This window comes from Cutaneotrichosporon oleaginosum (assembly GCF_008065305.1).
Source record: "Cutaneotrichosporon oleaginosum strain ATCC 20508 chromosome Unknown ATCC20508_contig08, whole genome shotgun sequence".
NCBI classification, from domain to species: domain Eukaryota; kingdom Fungi; phylum Basidiomycota; class Tremellomycetes; order Trichosporonales; family Trichosporonaceae; genus Cutaneotrichosporon; species Cutaneotrichosporon oleaginosum.
Window position 1 is genome coordinate 502492 of NW_027072177.1, and position 24441 is coordinate 526932.

Sequence of the window (24441 nt, forward strand, 5' to 3'; positions counted from 1 at the left end):
TACGGGCATTATGAAGTAGGTAGCATGCAAGACTCTTCGACGAGGCTCGTGACTGGAGATGTTCATCTGGAGGTCAATCCCCTCGGAGCGTCATAAGTAATGCTACTGGAGAGCAGTAGCGCGCCGCTCGGGCTGCCGGAAAGGCGCGCTGCCCGCAGCCTGCGAGAACTGAACCTGGCCGAGGTTTGGACTGTGATGAGCTCTGCATCTCCGACATCGACCTACCAAGGTTCGAAAGGACGGAATGCCTGGTCACAGAACACCTCACCAACGAGCCGCACACTCCCGTTACCGGGGTTGTCGAGGGTCCCAACCTGATATCAGTCATCGTTTCCACGGCGAGGGGCAGGGTGGGCATTGCGCACGGATGCGCGGGATGTGCGCCGCGCTCGGACCCGGCCGCGCGTCGCCTGCTTCCGCGACAACACAGACGCACCCTCACAAACGCCTTGCCCTCAAAGCTCGACGGCTCGCTCCATAGATTTGTGCCGCACTCGCGGCAGAAGACGCGACGAATGGGCATGCCTGCGGTCAGCAGATGCCGGCGGCAGCGGCAGACCCCACGGGGACGCGACGCCACCGCGTCAGCAGTGGTAAGGCTCACCGGAGCCCGAGACGTTGCTGTCCCACGCTTTGGGCTCGCCGCGCGTCACACGGATGCTGTCGAGCTCGACGCGGAAGTTGAGTGAGCTGGCGTTAGATAAGGTTGGCGATAAGGTTGAAGATGGGAAGTGAAGAGGTGGAGGGGTTGAGGAGATAGAGGGAGGGCGGAGCGGAGAAGCCCGAGAGGGAGGAGCGGGTGGCGAGAGGCGACTCACTGCGAAGACGAGGAGCGCTGGCACGTCTTGCAATAGCAGATGGTGGCTTGGTTGACATCTTCATCTAGCTCGTACCCAATCGCGCCTGGAGTCAGAGGCGTCCCCAGATCGGTGCAGGTAGGCTTGATGGAGAGTGGGACGGGGGTTGTTGAAGAGGCCAAAGCCTCTGCGGAACTCACCGCAGTTACACCGGCCTGTTTGCACCATGGTCACCTGGTTACTGTTCGTCGGGTGATTGAGAGATGAGGAACGACGAGAAAGAGGTGATGGGGTGGAGGATGTTTGTGTCCACCAAAAAGTTGGAGATTGCGTTTTCCCCTGCGGTTTGATGCTCGGAATGAGACACCGGCGGCTACCTCTCCCGGCCTCGGTCTTCGCTGCTCTTGACAACCACGGTGCCCATGCAATGCCTAATGCTAATGACTACACTACAAATTGCCCACGAGCTGGCTTGTGACTGGAGACCGCGCGCGCAGCCGCGCGCCATATCGAATGAGCAGGAACGGCGCGGCCGCGAACGCGAACCCGAGCCCAGCCACCAAACTCGATGCTTGGGGATACCCGAGGCGCTCGTACATCTGGAGAGTGAACAGTGGGAATATCCCGCTGTTGGTGTTGCGCACGAACCCCTGCGCGGCCTGCGCGCTAGAGCTGTACGTCTCGTACGCGTCCGCGATGTAGTTGAACACGCCGAGATACATGCTGTAGATGCCCCAGTAGGAGATGCAGAGCATGGCGGCGGGGACGGGCCAGGGTACGTGCGGGCGTCCTGTCCATGCAAAGGCCATCATGCCGGCCGGGAAGAGGAGGCCGCCTGCCGCAGCCCAGTAGAGGCGCGCTTCGGGGGGCGCGCGCCCGCTCGCCGCCGCCGCGCGCGCGTACAGCCGTTCCTGGTGGGACGCGGTCGCATACCCGATAATACCACCAATGGCGATACACGCGCCCATGCTGCCCTTCTCGCCGGGCGAGAAGCCGTACTGCGCGAAGACGAGCATCGTCGACGGCCCGCCCAGGAAGAGACTACCCCAAGCGAGGCCGATCCAGAGGCTGAGCGAACTGACGATGGGCTCCGTGACGAGGAATTCTGCCGTTAGGTTTTGGAATGACGGACAACGTACTTAGCGGGCGGATGGCAGTGACCCTCAGCTGCTGCAGCAGCGACTGGTGCTTGCGCTCGATATCTGAGCGCGCGACATGCTTGACCCCTGTCTCCTTGGTGAGGCGGCGCGCGCGCCGCGTCAGGAGCGTGTTGGCACGCGTCTCGCGCAGAAAGAGGGCGTTAATAACACATGATGCCGCCGCCCAGATCGTCTGCGCGCCCCAGCACCACTGATATCCGAGGCGCTCGCCAATCCAGCCCATCGTAACTCCGCCTGCGCCCTGCCCGATAAAGATTATGAGCGCGAACAGGTTCATGACCTGCCCTCTGTCGCGCGCCTCGAACACGTCCGCGATCGTGCCCCCGACCATCGAGATGCCGACCGAGGCCACCATGCCTTGCTACGGTGAGCGGAGTCAGACGGAGCACGCACGAACCACCGGCACGCGAGGAAGCCGGGCAAGTTCTTCGTAAACACCTGTGGAAGGAAGAGAAGCATGTTACTGTTGTCAGCCACCGTCACGGGCGCGCGCACATGATCGAGGAGATCTGGTAGATCCCGTTCCGTCCGAAATGCTCGCTCAGTGGCGCGAGGAGTAGCGGCGCAATGCTGCTCGCGACGTTGTATAGCGTAAGACCGGCGATGAAGTGCACCCGGGTCGTGCCAAACCACGCCGTGCCCCATGTCGTCATGATGCTCATGCCAGTGCTATTGAGGGCTGTGAGCGCGGTGATGAAGCATGCTATGACCACCATGCGATACTTGCGCGCACGAGGCCAGTTGAACGGATGCTGCGGTTAGCGAGGCGCCACGACAGTGACTCACTTCTGGGTCGTCGGGCGCCCAGTCGACGATCACGATGTCGGGCGCATCGAGCTGCTTCGAACTTGGGGGCGAATTTGTTGGCGCGTCAGAGACGGCCGAGCCCGCGAACTTTTCGAGGTCCGCCATGGGCAATGGGTCTTTGCAGCGCGCGGTAGGTGGGGAGTAGAGCTAGGAGATGGGGTCGGAGTGAGAGCGCGTGGGAAGTGGCGATAAGATGAGCTCGTGAGTCGTGTGCAGCGAGCGGAGTCTGCACCGGCGCGGAGCACAGACTTAATGAGAATCAAGCGGAGCAGCGAGCGGCATCGCTCCCAGTGGTTTGTCAGAGCCGTCAGCCATCGGATCAGTTTATCCAGGTCTGCTGCGCGGAGAAAACCGATACCTGACATTGCTTGATGCCGGCTCGGCACGGCTCAGGAACTGGGCCGCTCGCCTTGGCCGTGGTCTGCAGCTTGCACGCGGAATGTGTAAGATGGCCGAGAACTACAATAGCCAAGGGCTGGAAGAACGTTGACGAGACAATGACTTGCATTTTGAGTCCCTCTCCAGAACATTCTCAGGTATCTGGTTTGTGTGAGTGTGGATGACCGATGGCAAGGCCTGAGGCCAACAGTACTGGGCTTTCGCGCACACCTGGCGGATGCTATGTGCATCTGCCTCTACGGGATACGCTTCTGGCCGACGTCCTGGCTGCTGTCAGTTCCTCCGCACACCGCAGCGTGACGCACACGGGCTGGAACGCCTTAATCGCGTTGCGAGTATGAACTTCCGTCGCGAGTGTGATATCGGCGTAATCGTCAAGCGTCCCAACCTTATGTCAGGTGTGTCTCCCCCCACAGGAAGAATGACTGAAAGGAGCGGGTATCATGCTTCAACCACCCAGCTCACCTTCAGAGTCAGGATGCTCGGCCACTGGTCGACCTCGACCCACAGGTGCACGCCACACTCGGGGCAGAAGTAACGGCGCGACTCCTTGCCGCTCTGCGTGGCGTTCGTGGCCCAGAACTTGGGCGAGCCCTTGAGGCGGAGGTTGACCTTGTCGGTGCGGAGGAAGAGGGCGCTGTTGTGAGCCTACATGCACATAGGAGAGCTACCAGAGAGCTGAGAAAGGTTGTGGAGGTGAGACTCACCCGCCCGAGCTAGTCTTGTTGCAATCGCGGCAGTAACAGATCATCGCGGCCTTGTTGTCGTCATCGAGCTCGTACGTGATGGCGCCTGTATCAGGAGTGGGGAGTGCGCGGGAGACGTACCGCAGGCGCAGGAGCCCTTCTGCATGGTAATGGTGATGAAAGAGCGAGAGAAGATGGAGAATGCAAGAGAGGAAGGAAGAAGTTGTGGATGGTCCCAGTGCGTGCAGTGCGGTTGAGTCACCCATCCTCGTGAAGCCCAGATCTCCATTCCGCAGCATGTCTCACATCGATCACATCTCAACACGTTGACACACGGCCATTACGACACGGCTACAGCTCAGTCTACGGGATGCGCTTCTGGCCCACATCTTTGCTGTGGTTAGCTCACTCGGACGCATCACGCACACAGGCTGGAACGCCTTGATGGCGTTGGCGGTGTTGACCTCCATCGCCAGCGTGACATCGGCGTAGTCGTCAAGTGTGCCGACCTGCCATAAGTGCCCCTTCCTTTCTCCACCCACCTTGATCGTCACGAGCTGGGGATACGCGTCGCTTTCTGCCCAGATGTGCACGCCGCAGGACGGGCAGAAGAAGCGGCGCGCCTCCTTGCCGCTCTGCGTCTGGCTCGTCGCCCAATGCTGGGTCTGGCCTGAGACGCGGAACTTGCTCTGGGCGGAGCGGAGCACGAGGGCGCTGGTATTAGGAAGCAGGTGAAGGGGACAGCTTACCCCGCCGAACCGGTCTTCATGCAGTCGCGGCAGTAGCAGAGTCCCGCGGCTTTAGTGTCGTCGTCGAGCTCGTACGTCACGGCGCCTGAGTGAGCTTCGCCAGTGTGGGGCGCCCCGGGACGTACCGCAAGCACAGGATCCTTTCTGCATGGTCGTGGAGAGAATGAAGGGGAGGGTGAGAAGGGGAAAGGTATGCAACGAGGATGTCGCGCAAGACGCCTTCATACTCGCGAATTCGCGGACACGTCAAAGTCGCCTCCGCGAGTCGCGAACGGCATCAGGCGGGCTACTGAACATGAACCCGCTGAGTTCCGCACATGGCAACAATATCATTGACATCAGATCTGGCCGACTTGGGACGCTCGATCTTGTCTCACCTCTTCGGTCTCGCTCGACCTCGCTACCGACCTCCTCGCACATGGTGCACAAAGATCCCCGCTGGCTTGCGCTCATACGCATCACCAGTTCGACTGCACACAGGCACCTCACTGCTCAGCGCACCTCGCGGAACTAAGGACGCGTCCCATCCGCTCGCATGTGGACCATCTCTGCAGAGCTGCATAATCTGCATATCGGCTTCTGACATGGCACATATCTAGACCTCCTTGGCCATCATGCCCTCGAACTGCTTCTGGCCGTGCTTCTTGTCACTGGCATTAGCGATCGGCCTCACTCCCGCCCTCATTCAGCCCCGCCCTCTCATCCTCCACTCACCGGACCTGGAACTTGAGCGCGTCGTCGACGTAGATCTCGCCAACGATCTTGATAGCCGAGGCATCGTCAAGAGCTCCGACCTTGAGGAAGCGCACGCCGGGCATGGCGTCCGGGTCGGAGAAGAGGGCCGAGCCGCAGTCGCCGCAGAAGTTGCGGTTGATGGCCTTGCCTGCATGTTAGCGCGTTTTCCCAGCACCGCCCGGCTCGACTTTGCCCCGCTTGGCTCAGCCACCAATGCCACCCACCAGAGTCGGTCTTGCTGTCCTTGTACACCTTGGGCGTGCCCTTGGTGACCTTGACCTTGTCGACCTCGGTCTTGAGGTTGAGCGACTCGGACGAGTGGAGGCTGCGGCACGACTTGCAGTAGCAGACAACGCCGTCGTTGTTGCTGTCGTCGAGGAAGTCGATGGTGATAGCACCTGGTGTCAGCGGTGGACGGGGAGACATAGCTCAAGGGAGCTTGTAAGAAGAACGTGCGTCCAACGTGCATCCTCAGGCCACGAGCCAGAGCGACACAATGCGAGCGCCGCGCCGGACGCAGGAAAGCGTGACTGAGGGAGGAAGCTACTCACCGCAGCGGCAAGATCCAGAGCGAGTCATTGTGTAAGGCTTTTGGTGGGAAGTGCGACGTGTCGATGTGGATCGCTCTTATATCCAGATGCCCACCGTGAGGCCCTCTTCCGACGCTACGTGGGTCGGATGGACCATGCCCAAGTGGACGGACGTCATGTGATTCACCCCAGGCCCGGCTATACATTCCGGCTTCCGAGGTTCCGACGTTCCGATACCCCAGATGGCGGACATGTGCTCGGCGAATGGCACGTTGCGCTGATGAATTCGGCACGTCTGCAATTGCGTTTGCAGCATATGGCGACACCGCTGGGCACTTGGCATGATGGGACGAGCATGCTAAGTGGTCGAGGGGGATGCTGAGGCGAGAGGTGTGCTATGAAGCTGCCTGAGCCCGCGAAGGGTGTGCATGATTGGTGAACATGTGCGGCGGAGATACGACGAGCCAGGATGAGGTCGGTGATGGTGTAGGAGTGGAGATGGAAGAGGTCCGTAAGGGCTCCGTGCTCCTGTTTTTATACAGCGGACTGGGCGGACGCGGCGGTCACGAAAAGAGTCGTGACCGTGCGGGCCCTCGCATGCCATCAGCACCACACCGTGCGCAATCTATGCATATCTAGCCATCTGTGGGGAATGCATGTGGCCTGCATTTTGACGTGCATTCCCCTCGTCTCCACAAACGATGTCTCACACGTCTGTGGACATGGCCCACCACCTGGTCAACACTCCGCCCACCTCGACCTCGGTGTACGCGCGAGTCTTGAACCCAAAGCGCTGGTAGTACTTGACCTGGTGTGAGCTTCCTGCCGACCTCCTCTCCTTCCTGGCCTCTGTTCCGCGCCAGCCACCTCACACACACATGCCCATTCTCTCTCTCTCTCCTCCCCTCTTCTCCTTCATCCCGCGCCTCCTTTTTACCCTCCCCAATACACTCACATGGCCCTCAGTCATCGTCAGCAGCGACACAGGCGTACGCATCGCGCGCCCCCGCGCCACCATGTATCGGCAGAAGCCGGCGCCCACGCCCCGCCCCTGCGCCGCGGGCGTCACCCCGATGTGGGAAATATAGAAGAGATCCGTGACCTCATTCTCCCCAAACGCCTCGACTTCGAGCGCGCTCAACGTCTTCTTCAGCACGGCGTAGTGCTCATCGGCCTCGGGCTTCTGCTTCGCGAGCTCGTCCGCGAGACGGCCATGCGGGCCTTCCGAGTTGGGGCTGGGGTCAGGAGTTGCAGGGAGGGTGTCGACGGTGAGTTTAACCCACCTCCAGCGATGCGCAAAACCGGGAGGCTTGACCACCATCACGCCGAGCACCTCCTTGTCCGTCACAGTGTACACTTCCAGGTCGAGCACGCCCGTCGCGACGGTGCGGTACATCCGCGCCTCGTGGAGGCCGGGGACGCCGCCGGAGATAATGTCCGCAATCTGGTCGCCCTCGAAGGCGGCCGCGAGCGCCGTCGCAGCAGCGCGGATCTCGTCCTCGGGCGCGTCGCGCGGCACGAGGTGCAGTGGTGCGGGAGGTGGAGGCGCGTTCTGTGGCACAGCAACGGGATACTCAGGCATAGTGATGAGGGAGAAGATCAGAAGACAAGCAAAGGAGATGCCCGTCCCGAGATGTAGGAGAATGCGGAATGCCTGACTCGGTCTCGGTGACTCGGCGACTCGGCTCTTGCCGCTCTTCTCCTGAAATAGCCACTGCCACCCTCAAGCGCCAGTTGCGCCATACATCACTTTTAATCTCCTCTTCTGAACTCCCTAGCTAATCCAGCTCCCCTAGAGCGCCGCCTTGCGCTTCTTGAGCGCTGCATCCGCGACCGCCGCGAGCGCGAGCGCGCGCTCCTCCGTGTGGCGCGGCGTAATAATCTGCAAGCCGACAGGCATGCCGTCGAGCTCCTCGGCGTTGTAGGTGCGGTACACGGCCTTCTCGTCCTCGCACCGCGGCTCGATCTCCTCCGTCACCACATCATTCTTCGTCGCATACGTAACGGGGATCGTGACGCCCACGTGGTCGGCGAGATTCCACAGACCCGTGTACCCGAAGTGGCGGAAGCGGAACTTGGGGGCGGCGGGGAACGCGATGTTGGGCGAGATCAAGCCGTCGATGGGCCGCCCCGTGCCGGTGATCTCTTTGGTAGCAGCCCAGCTCTCGAGCAGTTTGCGGAGGTATGCATTGCGCGCGACCTGGATTTCCCAAAGCTGCCCGACGGTCGGTGGCGCATTCTTGGCCGCCTCGTAGCGCTGCTCGAACATCGCGAGGTCTTTGCCCCATGGCTCGGGCGCCACGCCCCCGCGCACCTGCTCATACATCTTGGCACCGCCGTCACCGGTCAAGCAGCGGAGGAGGAGCTGCTGGCCCTCGGCGGGGTTGTACGGCGTCCACTCGACGACGGAGTGGCCTGCGGCCTCAAGCGCGGCCTTGAGCTCAAGCATTGCGCGCTTCACAGGCGGCGTGGGGCGTACAACGCCGTCGTCCATCATAAGACCTGGCGTGAGCGGGAACGGCGCGGAACATACCGAAACACAGCTTCTGGGGGAGCTGGAGGTCGCGCCATTCGACGGGGTAGCATGTCGGGTCGGTCTCCCATGGTCGCGCGCCGACGACGACCTTGGAGAAGAGCTCGAGAGACGAGAGGTCCGGCGACAGTGGGCCTTGTACGCCGCGCACAGCCTCTTGGCCCGGCAAGCCCGTCTTGCACCCGAGATTCGGGAAGCGGCCAGCCGCAGCCTTGAGGCCGTAGATGCCCGTGATGGCGGCGGGCATGCGGATCGAGCCGCCGATGTCGCTACCGACGCCGAGCGGCGCCCCGCGCATGGCGAGGAGCGCACTCTCGCCGCCACTGCTGCCACCCGACCCGTACTCCGTATTGTACGGGTTGCCGGTGTGGCCCCACACGTTGTTGTACGTGTCGCCCATCAGCATACCGGTCGGCACATTGGTCTTGCAGAAAAACACGGCGCCGGCATCACGCAGCGCCTGCACGAGGAGCGCGTCCTCGCTCATCGGCGCATTGCAGTGACTGATGAAGCCCACCGTCGCGTCGTAACCCGCCACACCGATGTTGTCCTTCAGCGACACGGGCAGGCCGTGCATGAGCCCCTTCGGCTTGCCGGTGCGCTTGTACTCCTCGTCAATGGCCTTGGCCTGCGCGATGCCCTCCTCAAAGAAGATCTCCGTCAGGCAGTTGGTCGCTTGGTGTGCAATGGACGCGCGCTTCGCAAACGCGATGACTACCTCCTCCGCCGTGTAGGTGCGCGCGATCATCGCCGCTACCAGGTCCACGGCGGGCTTCTCCGTGATCTCGAGCTCGCGCGCGCTCAGGAGGCCACTGGTGCGCGGCAGGTCCATCACGTTCAGCCCCTTGGGCGGGGAGATGCGCCACGCCGAGGGGATCTTGGCCTCCCGCGCCGCCACTTTGGCCATGCTGATGTCCTCCCAGGTCTGAGTGTTCGTCATTTTGCGTGGGGTGTGTAGTGGGGTACTGGGGGTCCGTGGGGTATATATACCGGCGTCGGCCACCATACATTCTGACCGGTCCCGTGTGGCGCGTAGCGTTGCCGGTGGTGGTGGGCAATGATATGGCAGCGTGACGGAGATCGCCGCCACGTCGGATGTACACCCTCAGTGACATCCGGAAGCGCTGCCCCGCACCCCCACCTCGTGTAACCGCCAACGGCGGCATGGCGAGCGCTCATATGTGCGGCGCGCGGTTGCCCCCCTCCTTACACCAGGTCGTCATCGTACCTTCCCGGGCAAAAAGAAAGTACCGCGATCTGTCGCAGGTGGCGCACACGCATCTCCCAGAGCACCCCCGGCATACACTGTGAGGGAGTCGAACCCCCGCCGCGTCGATGGCAACGACGCATGATACCGTTTCACCAACAGTGTTGTGGGATTCTCAGAATGCTTACACAGATTGTGTTCCTGCATGTACTGATCCTCGTATCGTCGGAGTTCGGACTCGGAACACCCCACATCATACCTACCGTACTTGCGTACTTAATGTGACCGCTAAGGTTCAAGAAGCTACGGGGGTTTTTGCAGCAGCTGTATCTTAATATCAGGCTGGACGTGGCCTCCGAAGCATATGGCATGACTCGAGGCGGAAACTCTCACAAGCGAGAAGCGAAGATAGCATTCACCCATTTGCTGTAGAATTGCGGACACCTCGGCACAGCTTCAAAGTCTCTACTTGGCTCTGAGATATTACCACAATACTGTCGAGACACACATGAAACTCCAGCACTAATTGTTTGGGTGGCTGGAAGAGACACGCCAGCGTCGGCAGGCAAATCCCCTCACGACCTCATCCTCGCCCTCCTCCATTCTTCACAGTCCCGACCCCCTCCCCAGCCGCCCCACCCTCCCAGCCCGCTTCCCAGTTGTTTCTCAAAGCACACTTCGCCCCACACACCGGTACGAGCGGAGGACCGCTCAGACTACCACCCTACACCGAGCGTGGGAGAACGCGGGAGGAGGGTGGGGAAATCCAATCAAACAGAAATCCAATCAAATTCACCACCCCCGACGCCGACGCGGGCGGGAGTGACAACGGTGCCCCGGCCCAACACGGCGTGGGAAGCAAAATAGTGCGAGCACTGCAGTCCCACGCCCCAGGCCTGCGACATATAAGTCCAGCACTCAGCACCGCCCCTCTCACCACCGACCAGTCTCCCACAATGCTCCTCCCCCTCCTCATCCTCCTTGGCTTCGCGGCCGCGCACCCCCTTGAGACCCCTTCTCCCAGCATCACCGCCGTCGCCTCGACGATCACCGCGCCCCCCGACCCCCGCCTCGCCCTCGAGGCCCGTACCCTCTCGACGACCTCCATCTCCTACCCGCCCGGCTACCATGCCCCTCCCGGTTTCTGGGGTGTGGTGTGGTACGTCGACTGGATCCCGCACATGCTCGAGATTCCCGCGACGATGAACGTCCAGGAATGGCGCTCGGCGTTCTCCTACAGCCTGTACTACGCGCCGAACGCGACGGGATGCGTGCCCACCCACGTGCCGCTCAACGCGCGCTTCGTCACCCCCGCCCGTGTTGGGTGGACGTACGGCCCCCCGCCGCGCTGCCCGCGCACGAGCACGCGCACGAAGAAGACCCGCACGCGCTGGTGGCCCCGTACTGAGGTGCCAGGACCTGAGAAGACCGGCGCGGTCGGCGAGCCCCCCAAGGCGCGCAACGAAGCTGACACCGAGGACGGAGACGAGGACGACTACATGCTCCTCGCTGGCTGGTACTCGGACGAGGACCCGTACGCGGTCCAGGCCTAGAGCTTCGTCACCCAACGTCCGCGCTCAGCAGCCTTCATATTGCCGATCAGTCATTCAGTACTGGTCTGGTGGAGACAGGCGAGCCATCTCCATGGTTATAATTCAGTATGTTAGATATGCACCAGTTGCGCCTCCATCATTAGTTGCGTGTCGCGGGTTTCTGCTGGGCAATTGTATTGTGAGTTGGAGCTGGGGTAAACGATGGCCATGACGACTTTATTCTTCCGTGTCTCCGTTGAGCAGCGCTTACCTGGTCCTGGTTGTCCGTAACTTTGCTTGCTCACTGTAAGCACCTCAGCGCATCCAATACCTTTATGTTGATGAGCAGCCTGTTGCACCTACGAGTCAGGCCGTTTGTGAGTTTAATGATGCACGACTGGACTGGATAACAAAAGAGTGCGGAAGTGAAAGAAAACCCGGAGATGACCGGCATCGGCAAGCGGTGGCCAAGCGCAGAGATTGCCGAGCCTTCCAACCGCCCTCTGCCGCACATGTGACCGTTCACGCAAGACGTTGCCATACGCCGCCGCCGCGCCGCAACGGAAATCCTCGCATGCCTCGCTTCCGTCGCCCCGCCGACTCGGCGCCCGGACCCTGCTCCTGCTCATGTATCAAGCGAGCCATGTTTCTGACGTGGCGAGGAGGAGAGGAGGGGATGTGGAGTAAAGAGAGCCGTGCACACATCTCCGTTGCCAAGACGGGCGATGCGGTGCGGTGCGGCGCGCACTGAGCACTGTCTTGGCGGTGGGTCTGCCGATGCCAGATGCTGTCAGATGCATGCATGAGAGAGCATGAGAGGTACGAGATAGGAGGGGCACCGTGGGGACCGAGGTTGAGAACAGGCGGCGTCGTACTCTCTGGTTCGCTTCGGTCATGCCCCGAAACTGGTCCTGACTCCGTGACACTGGTAACTAGAGCGCGGCCATGCAACGCGACCCCGAGAATCAATCCCGATGGGAGTCCGAGGAGGGGGGGGGGGGGGGAGGAGCATGAGCTCCTTGTGGGCTGTGTGCGCGGCAAGAGAGAGGCGGAGAGAGGGGGGAGGATTGCGTCGTCTTGGCTGCAGCCCACCGCTTAGCACAAAAGATGCCCTCATCCCTCCCCCTCTCCCCCACAATCAAAAGTCTTGGCACATGGCTCATCCACCTCCCCCCACGCGATCCTCCTCGCTCGCCTGACCGAGACTTGCATCCTCACTTCATCTCATCTCTCACACCTCTCATCGCCATCGCCGCTGCATCCCCCTCGTCGCGTTCGGCGCGTCGGTCGCACTCGCATTCGCATCACATCAGCCACAATCTCATCGGCAGTTTTCGCCTCTCGGGCCTTCTCCTTCGCCTCCTCCTCCTCTCCTCCTCTCTTCATCACCACTTCTCCCCCACATCTCTCCTCCCACCATGTGCTTTGGTCGCCGCCCCAAGGAACCGAAGCAGATGCAGTCGGTCGCCAAGGCGCTGTACAAGCCCAGCACGCACCCACCCGTGCCAGTAATGGAGGACTACACACCCTCGGCCAAGAGCAGCACGACGCGTCTCGCCGCCCCGCGCATGTCCGCCGCGCACCGGAACAGCATCGCGAGCGTAGGTGGTGACACCGTGTCGTCGGGACGGACGAGCGTTGCCGAAGCCGAGCGCGAGGCCGAGCAAGCCGCACTCCGCGCCCTCGTCACCCAGCGGAAGCAGGAGTCGCCTGACTCACCATTCGTCTTCCCCGCCCTCGCGCCGTGGATCGAGGCGGGTCAACTTGCCGCTCTGCTGCAGCAGGACGCGCTGGTTGAGGCCGGCGACGAGTTGGGCGAGCACCGCTTCGACGTGGACATGGCTGCGGGAACGTTGACCTTCACTTCCGACGACGGGAGGAAGCTTGAATGCGGCGCGCACCTCCTGTGCTCGATTGCGCCGGGCCCGCGCTCGATCCTGTGGGGCTGGGCGCACCCGCGCGGCGACGACGTGGCGGCTGGCCTCCGCCGTGCCGGCGACGAGCTAAAGCTCCCAGAGCTCGCGGCAGAAGAACTTCCCTTCCCCGAAGGCTTTGAGCCGACGGAAGACGACGTCGCGGCCCTCGCGCACGAAATCGGCGCTGCCGCCGTCGGCATCCTCCGCCGCGGACCCTACTACTCGGCGCCGAACGGCACCGCGCGCGTCCTCTTCATCCTCGACGCGCCCCTGCCACAACTCACGCTCGCGACCGCCGTCGCCAAGGCGCCGCGCATCCTCGCGTCAGGGCTCATCAACAACCCCCGCCGCGCAGTCGAGGGTTTGGCTGGCATGATGGGCTGGAGCTCGAGCGCTGTCGCCGACGGCCGCGGGCTGCAGTTCGGCGACGGCAAGAGTGCGGCGACCGTCATGTTCGACGAGAATGGGCGTTGGGCCGGGATCTCGGCGGCGCTGGCCGCTGGGGCGAGCACGACGGCACCAACATCACAGGCCGCACACAACCAGGCCGCGCCGCCAACAGTCACTATCACTGCCGCCGCGTAGAGTTAGCGTATTGGGACAGAGGACACGTAGAACGAGACACGAGATTTACTGTATGTATGTATGCATGAAGTTGTGGGGTGACGCAGGTGTAGACACTGTGGACAGTGTGTGGCTTGGCAGTGAAATGTATGACGACACGGCAAAACGCGGCATCTCAACTCCTCACAACACTCCACTCACAACATCCACCGCCATGCCCATACTCATCCTCGACGGCGGCATGGGCACGACGCTGGAGGCGGACGGACACGACGTCTCCGGCCCCATGTGGGGCAGCGAGCTCGTGTCGCGCAACCCCGAGGCCCTTGCCAACGTGCATGCGCGCTACGTGTCCGCGGGCGCTGACATCATTGAGACCGCGACGTGAGTATCTCGTCGACAACGCTTACTCAGATATCAGATGACTCTCCCCGCGTTGGTGGGATTAGGACACGACGAAGCGACGGCGCGCGCGCTAATGCACCGCGCGGTGTCGCTCGCTGCCGATCTGACCGCGCCCAACTCCAGCCCCGCAACCCTGTCCTCGACGCTCTCAGCCGTCGCCTCAGCCCTGAAGCCGACGCCAGCGAAAGAACCCCCGAAACACAAGCACAAGGTGGCGCTGGCGCTCGGGCCGTACGGCGCAACGCTCTCGCCTGGACAGGAGTACGACGGGCTGTATCCCCCACCATATGGCCCGGCCGGCTATTCCCCCTCCTCTCAAGCGACGAACTACGCGCCGCCCGAAGACGAGGCAGCGTACGAAGCCGCGCTCACCCAGTTCCACCTGGACCGGTTGCGGGTCTACGCCGCAGCCCCCTCCTGGCCGCGCGTCGCATGGCTGGCGTTTGAAACAATCCCGCTACTGCGCGAGATCCGCGCGATCCGCCGCGCCGTGGGCGCTCTCCGCGCTGAACTCGGCGACGCCAAGCCCTTCTGGATCTCCTCGGCCTACCCGAACGGCAGCATTGGGCAACGCGACGCCCGCGGCCAGCCAGCCGACATGTCCGCCGTCGCCGCCGCGCTCGTCGGCGACCTCCCGCCTCTCGCGCCCTTCGACGGCGCCCCACGCCCGGACGGCGTCGGCGTGAACTGCACGCATCCTACGCGTCTCCCCGTCCTCCTTGGCGCCCTCAGCGGCGCCATTACCGCGCACGCTCGGAGGCGGAAGCAGGCGAAGGCCGGGGCCGTGCCGGCGCCAGACGGACAAGCGCAGAAGGGAAGCGCGCCGCACGCGCCATGGCTCATCCTCTATCCCGACGGCGGGGCGAGTTACGACGTCGTGAATAAGAAATGGACGGATCGCATTTTCACGCCCCTCGCATGGGCTGAGCGCGTGCTTGCGCTCGCGCACGAGGCCGAGGCCACGGGCGTGTGGACAGGCGTCGTGCTCGGCGGATGCTGCAAGAGCTCGTTTGAGGAGGTGGCGTCCCTGCGCGCGCTCGTAGACCGCCCGACGGAGCGGCGATGGGAGGAGAGCGTGCGGCGTGCGGAGGAGATATAGATGTGGCATACCCTAATGACCGCTCATTCATGGCGCAGCAAGAGATATGCATGGCTGGCGCCAATTTCATGTGTGCAAACAGACGTCAGCTGGCAACTCGACACTCAAGAACCATACTATCGCTGCATTGTAATGCTACATGATTTGCTGGGGCGAGACTACAGCCGCGCGGCGGCGTCGCCCTTCCACCCGCGCTCCTTGGCCATGATCTCGGCCGCGCCCTCGCCAATCGCCAGCACGGTGAGCATAGGGTTAATGCTGACCATGTCGGGGAACACGCCGGCGTCGACGACGCGCAGCCCCTTGACGCCCTTCACACGCAGCTCGGGGTCGACGACGGCCATGTCGTCGCTCGCTGCGCCCATCCGCGTCGTCCCCGCAGGGTGGTAGACGGTGTGCGCGGCGCGGCGCGCGTACTCGCTAATATTCTCGTCCGACTGGACCTTGGGACCCGGCGCAATCTCCTCCTTCAGCCACTCCTTGAACGGGCTCTGCTGCGCGACCTTGCGCGCCGCCTTGATGCCCGCGACGAACGTCGCCGCGTCGTACCCCTCGGGATCAGTGAAGTAGCGGAAGTCGAGCGCGGGCTTGACCGACGGGTCGGACGAGGTGAGGTACAGCCGGCCCTTGGAGCGCGGACGCGGGATGTTCGGCGTCATGCAGAAGGCGTAGCGGTCGCGGATCTTCGGGTAGCCGAGGCGCTCGGTATTGAGAGTCTGGGGTTAGCGGGGCCCACTGATTTTGCTCACAAATGGAATCTGGTAGCAGTGCATCATAACGTCGGTCGCCGTGTCGCCGGGGCGCGTGGGCTCGCGGCGGATGAACACGCCGGCGTCAGAGTCCATCGTCGTCATGTTCTCGGGGACGGGCTTGGAGAGCTCCCACATGATGATGGTCTCAGGGTGGTCGACGAGGTTCTCGCCGACACCAGGGATGTTCTTGACCACGGGGATGCCGAGGTCCTCAAGCTGCTGGGCCGGGCCGAGACCCGAGAGGAGCATGAGGCGGGGCGTGTCGACCGCACCAGCCGAGAGGATGATTTCGCCGCCAGAGCGCGGCGAGATCGTCACCTTGCGCCCGTCCTTGAACGTCACGTTGATGCCCGTCGCCGTGTCGTTGGACACGTTGACGCGGCTGACCCACGCCTCGGTGAGGACCGTGAGGTTCGGGCGGTGCTCGTCGCCGCGCAAAAAGGGGTGGATGTACGCGACGCTCGCGGAGGAACGATACCCCGTGTCGGGGTTGTATGAAATGTTGAAGAACCCGACGCCGGTCTTGATCTCACCGTCGCGGCGGATGGTCTTGTTGAAGTCGTTGACGATCGGAATGTCGAGCGCGGTCGCGCACGCGCTTACCCAGTCGAGACAGAGTTGATTCTGGTGGCGCGCGTGCACGCGCTGCACCGTGTTCTTGAGCTTGTCGATGAGGCGCATGACCGTGTCAAAGTCCCAGCCCGCGGCGCCCTTGGCCTCCCACAGCTCCATGTCGCGCCGGAATGGCCGGAAGCTGATAAGCGTGTTGTGGCTGCTGCACCCGCCGAGGACCTTGGCGCGCGAGTGCCGGATGTGCGAGTTGCCCATCGGCTGCGGCGTCGTGCCGTAATCGTAGTCGAGGTCACCGCCCAGCAGGCTCAGCCATGTGCGCAGGTTGAGCACTTGGTCATTCGTGAAGTCGGACGGGCCGGCCTCGATGATAAGCACCCGGTGGTGCGGGAGGTACTCGGAGAGGCGGGCGCCGAGGACACAGCCGGCGGTGCCACCGCCAACGATGATGTAGTCGTAGTGCCCCGACAGATGAGTGTCGGGGAGGGTGTTCTGGCACTCCATAGGCATGTTGAAACCGGGATGTCAGTTAGAGGAGGGGGGGGGGTTGAACGGAAAAGCAGCGCGCGATGTGCCTCGTCTGCTTATGTGAGGAGGAGCGAGTGCGGAGCAGCATTGCCTCCGGGCTCGTTGTCAGGTCGGCGCGGCCGGCGGCGGTCACGAGCAGGCATCAGAGCAGAGGAGAAGCTGCCGAAGAGCAGAGCTGCAGCAGAGCAGAACCAGAGGAGAGGCGATGGGACACTCGTCATTGTACTGCCTGGGGGCATCGGGCCAAGGAGTCGGGTGTGATCCGCTGGCTGCTCGACTGGAATGCGCCCTGCAATCTCCGCCCTGTGTTTTACTGCGCGCACGACAAGTACAATCTCCTGTATCTCCTGAGGCGTCGTAGAAAAAAGTCTTGGCTCACGGGCGTCCGACGCTCCCCCGTCGGCCTGTACATTGGCACGCGCGCTGTGCAGCCACTCTACCCTGTATAATTTTGTGCGTGCATTGTGCGTAGACTGGCGGGATGGGGAGGAGTGGAGAGGCCGGGGGAGAGGGGGAGCGGGCAGAGGCAACGGCGAGTGGGGAATGAGAAATGGGGTCAACGTCACACGTCTCAGAGTGCTCAACCGAGCCGAGCTGCCGGAACTCGCCGATCGGGCATATCTATATTAATTTTTGTTTCATTTCAGTCACCTTCTCGCACGACCTCCACGACATCGCTCACAAGATGCTGCTGCATGCATGCTGATCTACCTCCAACTTAATTCTAGAAGAAAGAACAAGTGCACGGCCTGAAGATGTCAAAGGATCGCGAAGAAGTTGGTCTGGGCGTCGTCACGGGTGGCCGTGCCTGACGTCATTTGATTACATTTCTCAGGGAAGATACGAGATTTTATCTCCCCCCTGTGCCCTCCTCGTCCGCCACCGTCCCCTGTAAGTAGTCTTGTGACGGAGCTCGACGCCGGCCACCTCACGCTGCTGACACATCTCTGCTCGCTACTCAATTCTTGACACCGCACTGACCATGACGTTCGAGAAGGACATCCACACGTTCTACGACGGCAAGCCGCAGCCCGCCTGGGGCGCCCAGAGCTGGGCGACGTTCGACAGCGTGGATCCGGCGACGGGCACGCCACTCGCCAAGATCTACACGACCTCCGAGAGCCAGCTGGATGAGGCGGTGGAGAGCGCGGCGAAGGCTTTCCCCGCTTGGTCCGCGACGGCGCCGGTGGAGCGCGCGCGCATCCTGCTGCGCGCAGCCGCGCTTTTGCGCGAGCGTAACGATGCGATTGCGAAGACTGAGACGCTCGACACAGGCAAGGCATGGTCCGAGACGTCGACGGTCGACGTTGTGACGGGCGCCGATGTGCTCGAGTACTACGCGCACTTTGTCGCCTCTGGCGGGTTGGACGGGAAGACGACAATCTTGCGGCCAGGCCCATCCGGGGCATCGATCCACACGAGTTACGACGCGGTCGGCGTGTGCGCCGGCATCGGTGCGTGGAACTACCCCATCCAGATCGCGCTCTGGAAGAGCGCGGCGTGCCTCGCAGCGGGTAACTGCATGGTGTACAAGCCGTCCGAGGTCACGCCGCTGCACGGGAACACGCTCGCGGCGATCTACGTCGAGGCCGGGCTGCCGAAGGGCGTGTTCAATGTCGTGTACGGCGCGGGGGACGTTGGCGCTGCGCTCGTCGCGCACCCCAAGATCGCAAAGGTGTCGTTCACTGGCCAGGTCGCGACAGGAGCAAAGGTCGCCTCGGCCGCCGTCAAGGACATGAAGAGTGTGACGATGGAGCTGGGCGGCAAGTCGCCGCTTGTCATCCTGCCGGACGCGGACGTCGATGAGGCCGCCGATATCGCCATGATGGCCAACTTTTACAGCTCAGGGCAGGTGTGCACGAACGGCACGCGCGTTTTCGTTCCCGATACGCTGCTGGACAAGGTCGAAGCTGCGATCGTGCAGCGGTGCCGCGACGGCATCCGCATGGGGATGCCAATGGACGAGAAGACCAACTTCGGGCCGCTGGTCAGCAAGGCGCAGCAGGACAAGGTGAACGGCTACATTGCGACGGGGCGAAAGGAGGCGCGCGTGCTGTACGACGGCGCGCGTGAGGCGCAGGCGACGCCGCCGAACCCCGGCGGGTTTTGGGTGCCCCCAGTCGTCTTCAGCGACTGTACCGACGACATGACGATTGTGCGCGACGAGATCTTCGGGCCTGTGATGGCCATTCTGCCCTACTCAACAGCGGGGGTCGCGCGACGAGTGGCTGGAAAAGCTGATCGCGCGCGCGAACGACACCGCTATGGGCCTCGCGGCGGGCGTGTGCGCCCGCGACATCGGGCTCGCGCAGTACGTCATCCGGCGCCTCGAAGCCGGCATCACGTGGATCAACACGTGGGGCGAGAGCCCCGCCGAGATGCCCGTCGGCGGGTGGAAGATGAGCGGCCTCGGCGTCGAGAACGGGCACGAGGGAATCATGGCGTATACGCGAACGAAGAGCACGCTCGTGCAGCTCGGCACGGGCGCGTGTGCGAGCGTCTTTTCCAAGTTGTAGCTTTAGACGGGCGGGATGAACAGCTAGACCTAGATGACCCGGCTTGGCGTGCCACACTGCGTACCAGCATTCCGGGCGGATTACGGGAGCCATCGTATCCTTTGCTCGCGATAATGGAGCCTGAGCGCAGCGTTCGGCGCCCGTTGGACGGTTCATGGAAAACGGGGGGGGGGGGTGCGGCGGGACAGGAACTAACCCTAATGTGCGTGCGGAGGCGGTAGTCACCGGCATTGGGCGACGCCGGGCACCACTGACCTCAGCCCCCTCGCAAGGCTCGCCAAAGCATCATCCCGATAACCCGGGGCGTGAGAAATATCTGCACAAGGAGAAAGGATGCAACAACGAGGCATTATCTACCGATGAACCAAAAGACGAGACGACTAAGAATCTACAGGGTTGTGCTAGGGCGGGCGATGGCCGGCCCGTTGACGGGTTAGGTTGGCTAGGTTTGGGTGTTGTGAGTCGGGAATACTAAGTCGCCAGACTCCACGAGCTGGTAGACACGAATCTGCGCTGCCCACGGAAGCGGGAGAAGAAGTTCTTGCCGGCGTGGAAATCGTGGCTCTTCTCACGCACGCTCCCCTCGGAGCGGATGTACCCGATGATGGGGAAACGGCGGATGGAGGCGCCGCCTGCGCTTCCCAGGAGCACGGTCGACTCGAGCAAGCGCCCGGGGGGCGAGTAGGGCTGTGCGCTCATCCCGCGCAGGCGAGAGGTGATGATGCGCGCGAGGGCCTCGCCCTCGGCTATGGCGGCCTCGGCCGTCTTCCAGCTCGGCGAGTTGCACACGTCGCCGATGGCATAGTAGTGCCCGACGAGTGGCGAGTTGGGGGTGCGCGTCCGCACGCGGAAGTAGCTGTCGACCGAGACGTATCCGTTGGTCGTGAGCGAGCCCTGATCGGCCCAGCGCACGAGGTCCGCGTTTGGCCGGTTGCCGGTGCTGTTGAAGACGTAGTCGGCCTCAACCTTGCCGCCGGACGTGAGGGGGATCGTGCGCATACCCCCAAGAGGGCCAGGCATGCCGCCCCACTCGCCGCTGCCTTTGGCCGCCTCGAAGTCGACGCCGTCCTTGAGCTGCAGGCGGATGCCACGGGCGCGCAACTGCCCCTCGAGGTCCTTCCGCAACTTGTTTGGCGTGCGCGGCGGGACGTATGTGTGTGCCGTGTTGCCGCCGCTGTCAGATGGGTGCAGCAGCCCCACGTCCCAGTGCACGATTGTCACGCGCTTGTTGGGGTACACGTCGTTGATCTCGCCAGCCACTTCGATGCCGACGCTCCCGCCGCCGACGATGAGGATGCTCTGCGCCGCCGCAATGTCGTCCTGCACGCGCCGCAGCGCCGCGCGCCACTCTTCCAGCGAGCAGCCCGGCAGCGGCCGGATCGGCGCGGGGCTCTGTGCGCCCGTCGCAAGAATACACATCTGGGGTCAGATACGCCACACGCCTCAGGCCGCCAAGGACGCACCTCAAACTCGATCTCGTCGACGCCCTCGAACGGCTGCTCGAGCCACACGCTCGTCCGCCGCAGCTTGACGACGCGGTTCGGCGCCAGCACGCGGTGTCGGCTCCCGGCGGGGAAAATGGTGTCCTGCCGCACGGGCGCGGTAAAGTTGGTCATGTCCCAGCCGGGGCGGACAAGGGAGCGCACGACGCAGGGGTTGTGGTGCACGAACTCGTTCCGCTCGACGAGCAGGATGCGGTATCCGCCAGGCAGATTCTGGGCGAGACCGTTGACCACCGAGTGGCCGGCGACGGACGCTGGCGTTAGTCACTTATCTAGTAACGCCGAGTACGTACGCCGCTAGCGTACGCCTCAGCCATGCCGACTCACCTCCGATCACGATGATGTTCTTCCAGCGTGGTCCGGCGCTGCTCGCCAAGCTGGGGTCCGTCATGTTGGTGGTGAGACTCGCGGACGACATGGTGAGATGGGAGGAGAGAGGAGAGGGAGAAGCAGAAGATCCAGATGGGCGGGGTGAGTGATAAGCTCTCGTCGCTGTGCGCTGTGCGGGGTCGCTGCCGACGGCAGAGTTGAGAGGGCCGGAGGAGGCAGGGTGCGCAAAAATGTCACCCCGGCCGTGCGGGTCTGACGGGCGTGCCTTTGTTCTGGCCCTACGTCCCCCGTCCTAGTCCCCCGTCCCTGCCCGCCCAACCCTCTTCTTGGCATCGTGCATCTCCGTTGAGCGCTGGGGGTCGACGGTGGGCACTAGGCTGTGCACGAACGATACGTGGCGACGCCGAGGAGAGTAGGAGACAGCTACCGCCGACGGAGATCGGAAGATCAAGGTTGAAGTGAACAAGCAGCAATTTGTCGATCGCATAGCGCGCGTCGTTGATCGATGAATCGACGGCGATAAAGTGGCCCTGGTTTTTCTAGTCGGCAGGAGCCCACACCCACCTGCTCGTCTTGCACGGCGTTGCAGACTGGGGCTCCGACGTACGACAGGCCCGTAGCGTTCTGCCGTCGTGTAGCAGATGAGGCGAGAGGACGGCGGCGGGCGTCCGTGGCGCCCGCCATACGCCATCGCTGCGCCACCGCCACTGGCCCCGGTCAAAACGCCACGCGCTCGGACGAATATTCTTATTCTGCGTTTCTGCATTCTGCGCTCGGGTGGCTTTCACGTGATGCTCCCCACAGGACGTATGTGTTCCCGCACCCCGCACGGGAGGCGTCGTGCGTCGCTGGTCCGTGGTAAGAGCTTCTGCCCGAGCATGTCATCCCACGTCAGCGGTGGGCATGTGGGTGACCACCTGGTGCTGCACGCGGGATCCATTTGTTGTCGCGCGGTCCTTGAGTTGGCGTTTTGCTCAATTCATGCCCAACTCACGCGCGCTCCGGCCAGTTGCGACTGGACCAAAACCACCTCCTGAGGAGGGGATGTGGTGCCTCTGCTCGCACCGTCTCATACTGGGTAGACTCCTCGCATCGTAGAATGGGGTGGAGTCGCTTCGCACCGTTTAGAATGGGCCACCTCGCACGTCGCATCCATGGCCAAGCCTCGACTGGGAAGATGCAATAGACTGAATTGGAGGTCCGCGCGGCGGTTCCTCTGCCGACGACTTCTCTCCGCCACCTTTGCGCCAGCGGCGTTCTGTCGACGCCGGCATGAGCGAGAGCTTGTCATGAATGGCATGTGGAGATCCAACGCTGTGGGGACGGGCCATACCATGCAGCGGCTTCATCAAGCCTTAGCACGCCACACTTGGTAGGACGCCGACGCCGGCTGCACCTCGGTCACAGCGAGATCTGGAGGCGTGCTTGGCTCAAGCTTGAATCGTGCTTCTTATTCATCATCCCTTTGCTACAACTTGTCTGCTCGACCCCATACAGCTCCACTCTGACCTATGTACCTCCACGCATCCCCCGCAACACCCCGCAGCTCCACGCAGCCTGCTCACGCCTTGATCGCAGGTGCCTCAGAGTCCTTGAAGAAGCTGCCCGCGTACAAGTCGCCGCCCTCGAACGGCTCAAACCCCTTCTTGGTAAAGATGCCCGGCAACTTGCCCGTCCCGCGCTTCATCCACCACTCCTGTGCCGTCATCTCTTCGCCGGCCTCCGTCGCCGGCTGCGCATCAATAATCCCCCCCTTGAGTCGGCGCATGATGACATCGTCCTCCGGCCGCGTGAAGAACACGAGACTTGTGCGGGGCAGGCTCGCCTGCTCTCCAGGCGCCGGCACGACGCGGTGGATGTTCGAGCGCAGAATGCCCGCCGTGAAAGTCACCATGGCGTCGCCGAGGTTAATGACGGGCGAGCCGGGGACGGGGCGGACGTACACCCACTCGTCCGTGTCGGGGTGCCGGATCTGCAGCCCGCCGAGCCAGTTGAAGAGGACGGTGAGCGAGCCAAAGTCGGTGTGCTCGCCGCGCTTGGCGACGCGCTCGTCGTACGCCTGCGGCGGGTTCGCCGTGAACCGGATGTGGTCGCCCGACGGCTGGGACAGGCGGTGCATCCCCGCCAACGTGCCCAGCGGCAGCTCGAGGCGCGTGTTAAGCTGCTCGAGGATCAGGTCGATGACCGCGCGGCAGTCGCGGATGTACGACGCAAAGAGGGGGTAGTTGGTGCGCACGACGGGCGGCGCAGGCAGCGGCGCCATGTGGCCCAGCACGTCGTCCTTCCGGATCTGGGGTTAGGCGTCGTGAGACGTAGCCGCGCAGCGCCGACTCACGTTGTAGTTCTGGTTGCGGATTTTGACGCCGTTCGCATCGACCTCGCCCGGCTCGCCGTAGCGGTACGCGAAGAAGTCGTGGACCTTGTCCCGCCCGTACTTGTCGAGCTCGGCGTTGCCCAGCGCCCAGAACTCGTCTTGTACGTCATTGACTTGCTCGGCTTGTGTGACGATGCGCTCGCCCAGCTCGCTCCCGAACATGTCGAGGTAGAAGAAGCCGAGGTCACGGCACGCGTCCCACAACGCCTGCTCAGCGGCGGGGTCACGCGCCTCCAGCCCCGCGAGGGAGACGGAGACGAGCGGCGCCGTCGTCAGGTCCGAGGGGAAGGGGGGGAGGGAGGCGTGGCGTGTCTGTGGTGGCATGGTGGATGATGAAGATGAAGAGAGAGTGAGCTGGAGGTCATGGCGGAGTGGCGAGGTCATGTGAGCGTGGTGGTGGGCTTGATGGATGGCAAGTTGCCGAAGTCCGATCTCGGTCTCCTCCGATAACAGGATGACAATGACGCCCGACGCACTACTCGCCCACATGTCTGCGCACCGAGAACGCAGCCCGCGGCCGCGGGGGCACCCCACTCTCCATGCCTAGGTTTGAGCGCTCGGCGCCACGGAGGCCCCGACAGTGTCGGAGCTTGAGGGCCGACGGAGACGGCGATCGGAGCGGGAAGAGTGGGGGAGGTGGAGTGGTGTATTTGCAGCAAGGATCTCGCCGTTATAAGTTCGTCGTACACCTTGTAGGTGGCAGGGTCGCCATGGCTGCGCGCTGGCGAGCTAGACCAACTTGCGGATCGG

At 63.1% G+C, this 24441-nt stretch overlaps 13 protein-coding genes across 13 annotated transcripts; 3 read left to right on the forward strand and 10 right to left on the reverse strand.

Moving 5' to 3' along the window:
• Window positions 1-102: 102 nt before the first annotated feature.
• COLE_07798 (uncharacterized protein) lies at window positions 103-1025 on the reverse strand (the record flags this gene model as incomplete). Its single annotated transcript, XM_018425242.1, has 6 exons — window positions 103-190; window positions 226-314; window positions 437-525; window positions 605-690; window positions 819-903; window positions 998-1025. The coding sequence occupies 6 exons, from the start codon at window positions 1023-1025 to the stop codon at window positions 103-105; spliced, it is 465 nt and encodes a 154-aa protein (XP_018280443.1).
• Window positions 1026-1246: 221 nt separating this feature from the next.
• Window positions 1247-2869, reverse strand: COLE_07799 (uncharacterized protein; the record flags this gene model as incomplete). The annotated part of the gene is made up of 5 exons (XM_018420751.2): window positions 1247-1902; window positions 1937-2318; window positions 2351-2420; window positions 2453-2709; window positions 2744-2869. The coding sequence occupies 5 exons, from the start codon at window positions 2867-2869 to the stop codon at window positions 1247-1249; spliced, it is 1491 nt and encodes a 496-aa protein (XP_018280442.1).
• Window positions 2870-3399: 530 nt separating this feature from the next.
• Window positions 3400-4015, reverse strand: COLE_07800 (uncharacterized protein; the record flags this gene model as incomplete). Its single annotated transcript, XM_018422572.2, has 5 exons — window positions 3400-3430; window positions 3469-3551; window positions 3629-3800; window positions 3871-3955; window positions 3991-4015. 5 exons carry the CDS (start codon window positions 4013-4015, stop codon window positions 3400-3402), a joined length of 396 nt encoding a protein of 131 aa, XP_018280441.1.
• A 192-nt stretch (window positions 4016-4207) lies between these two features.
• On the reverse strand, window positions 4208-4823 carry COLE_07801 (uncharacterized protein; the record flags this gene model as incomplete). The annotated part of the gene is made up of 5 exons (XM_018427117.2): window positions 4208-4243; window positions 4278-4358; window positions 4392-4563; window positions 4599-4683; window positions 4724-4823. 5 exons carry the CDS (start codon window positions 4821-4823, stop codon window positions 4208-4210), a joined length of 474 nt encoding a protein of 157 aa, XP_018280440.1.
• A 370-nt stretch (window positions 4824-5193) lies between these two features.
• COLE_07802 (uncharacterized protein) lies at window positions 5194-5912 on the reverse strand (the record flags this gene model as incomplete). Its single annotated transcript, XM_018425241.1, has 4 exons — window positions 5194-5248; window positions 5313-5481; window positions 5558-5731; window positions 5885-5912. 4 exons carry the CDS (start codon window positions 5910-5912, stop codon window positions 5194-5196), a joined length of 426 nt encoding a protein of 141 aa, XP_018280439.1.
• Window positions 5913-6731: 819 nt separating this feature from the next.
• On the reverse strand, window positions 6732-7445 carry COLE_07803 (uncharacterized protein; the record flags this gene model as incomplete). Its single annotated transcript, XM_018422571.2, has 1 exon — window positions 6732-7445. The coding sequence occupies one exon, from the start codon at window positions 7443-7445 to the stop codon at window positions 6732-6734; it is 714 nt and encodes a 237-aa protein (XP_018280438.1).
• A 210-nt stretch (window positions 7446-7655) lies between these two features.
• Window positions 7656-9336, reverse strand: COLE_07804 (uncharacterized protein; the record flags this gene model as incomplete). Its single annotated transcript, XM_018420280.1, has 2 exons — window positions 7656-8365; window positions 8397-9336. The coding sequence occupies 2 exons, from the start codon at window positions 9334-9336 to the stop codon at window positions 7656-7658; spliced, it is 1650 nt and encodes a 549-aa protein (XP_018280437.1).
• Window positions 9337-12553: 3217 nt separating this feature from the next.
• Window positions 12554-13636, forward strand: COLE_07805 (uncharacterized protein; the record flags this gene model as incomplete). Its single annotated transcript, XM_018422570.2, has 1 exon — window positions 12554-13636. One exon carries the CDS (start codon window positions 12554-12556, stop codon window positions 13634-13636), a length of 1083 nt encoding a protein of 360 aa, XP_018280436.1.
• A 193-nt stretch (window positions 13637-13829) lies between these two features.
• Window positions 13830-15119, forward strand: COLE_07806 (uncharacterized protein; the record flags this gene model as incomplete). The annotated part of the gene is made up of 2 exons (XM_018426502.2): window positions 13830-13999; window positions 14030-15119. 2 exons carry the CDS (start codon window positions 13830-13832, stop codon window positions 15117-15119), a joined length of 1260 nt encoding a protein of 419 aa, XP_018280435.1.
• A 158-nt stretch (window positions 15120-15277) lies between these two features.
• COLE_07807 (uncharacterized protein) lies at window positions 15278-16951 on the reverse strand (the record flags this gene model as incomplete). The annotated part of the gene is made up of 2 exons (XM_018422569.2): window positions 15278-15835; window positions 15869-16951. The coding sequence occupies 2 exons, from the start codon at window positions 16949-16951 to the stop codon at window positions 15278-15280; spliced, it is 1641 nt and encodes a 546-aa protein (XP_018280434.1).
• Window positions 16952-17951: 1000 nt separating this feature from the next.
• COLE_07808 (uncharacterized protein) lies at window positions 17952-19706 on the forward strand (the record flags this gene model as incomplete). Its single annotated transcript, XM_018422568.2, has 1 exon — window positions 17952-19706. The coding sequence occupies one exon, from the start codon at window positions 17952-17954 to the stop codon at window positions 19704-19706; it is 1755 nt and encodes a 584-aa protein (XP_018280433.2).
• A 250-nt stretch (window positions 19707-19956) lies between these two features.
• COLE_07809 (uncharacterized protein) lies at window positions 19957-21405 on the reverse strand (the record flags this gene model as incomplete). Its single annotated transcript, XM_018425957.2, has 3 exons — window positions 19957-20904; window positions 20949-21241; window positions 21315-21405. The coding sequence occupies 3 exons, from the start codon at window positions 21403-21405 to the stop codon at window positions 19957-19959; spliced, it is 1332 nt and encodes a 443-aa protein (XP_018280432.1).
• Window positions 21406-22878: 1473 nt separating this feature from the next.
• Window positions 22879-24015, reverse strand: COLE_07810 (uncharacterized protein; the record flags this gene model as incomplete). Its single annotated transcript, XM_018420279.1, has 2 exons — window positions 22879-23607; window positions 23653-24015. The coding sequence occupies 2 exons, from the start codon at window positions 24013-24015 to the stop codon at window positions 22879-22881; spliced, it is 1092 nt and encodes a 363-aa protein (XP_018280431.1).
• Between the last annotated feature and the right edge of the window lie 426 nt (window positions 24016-24441).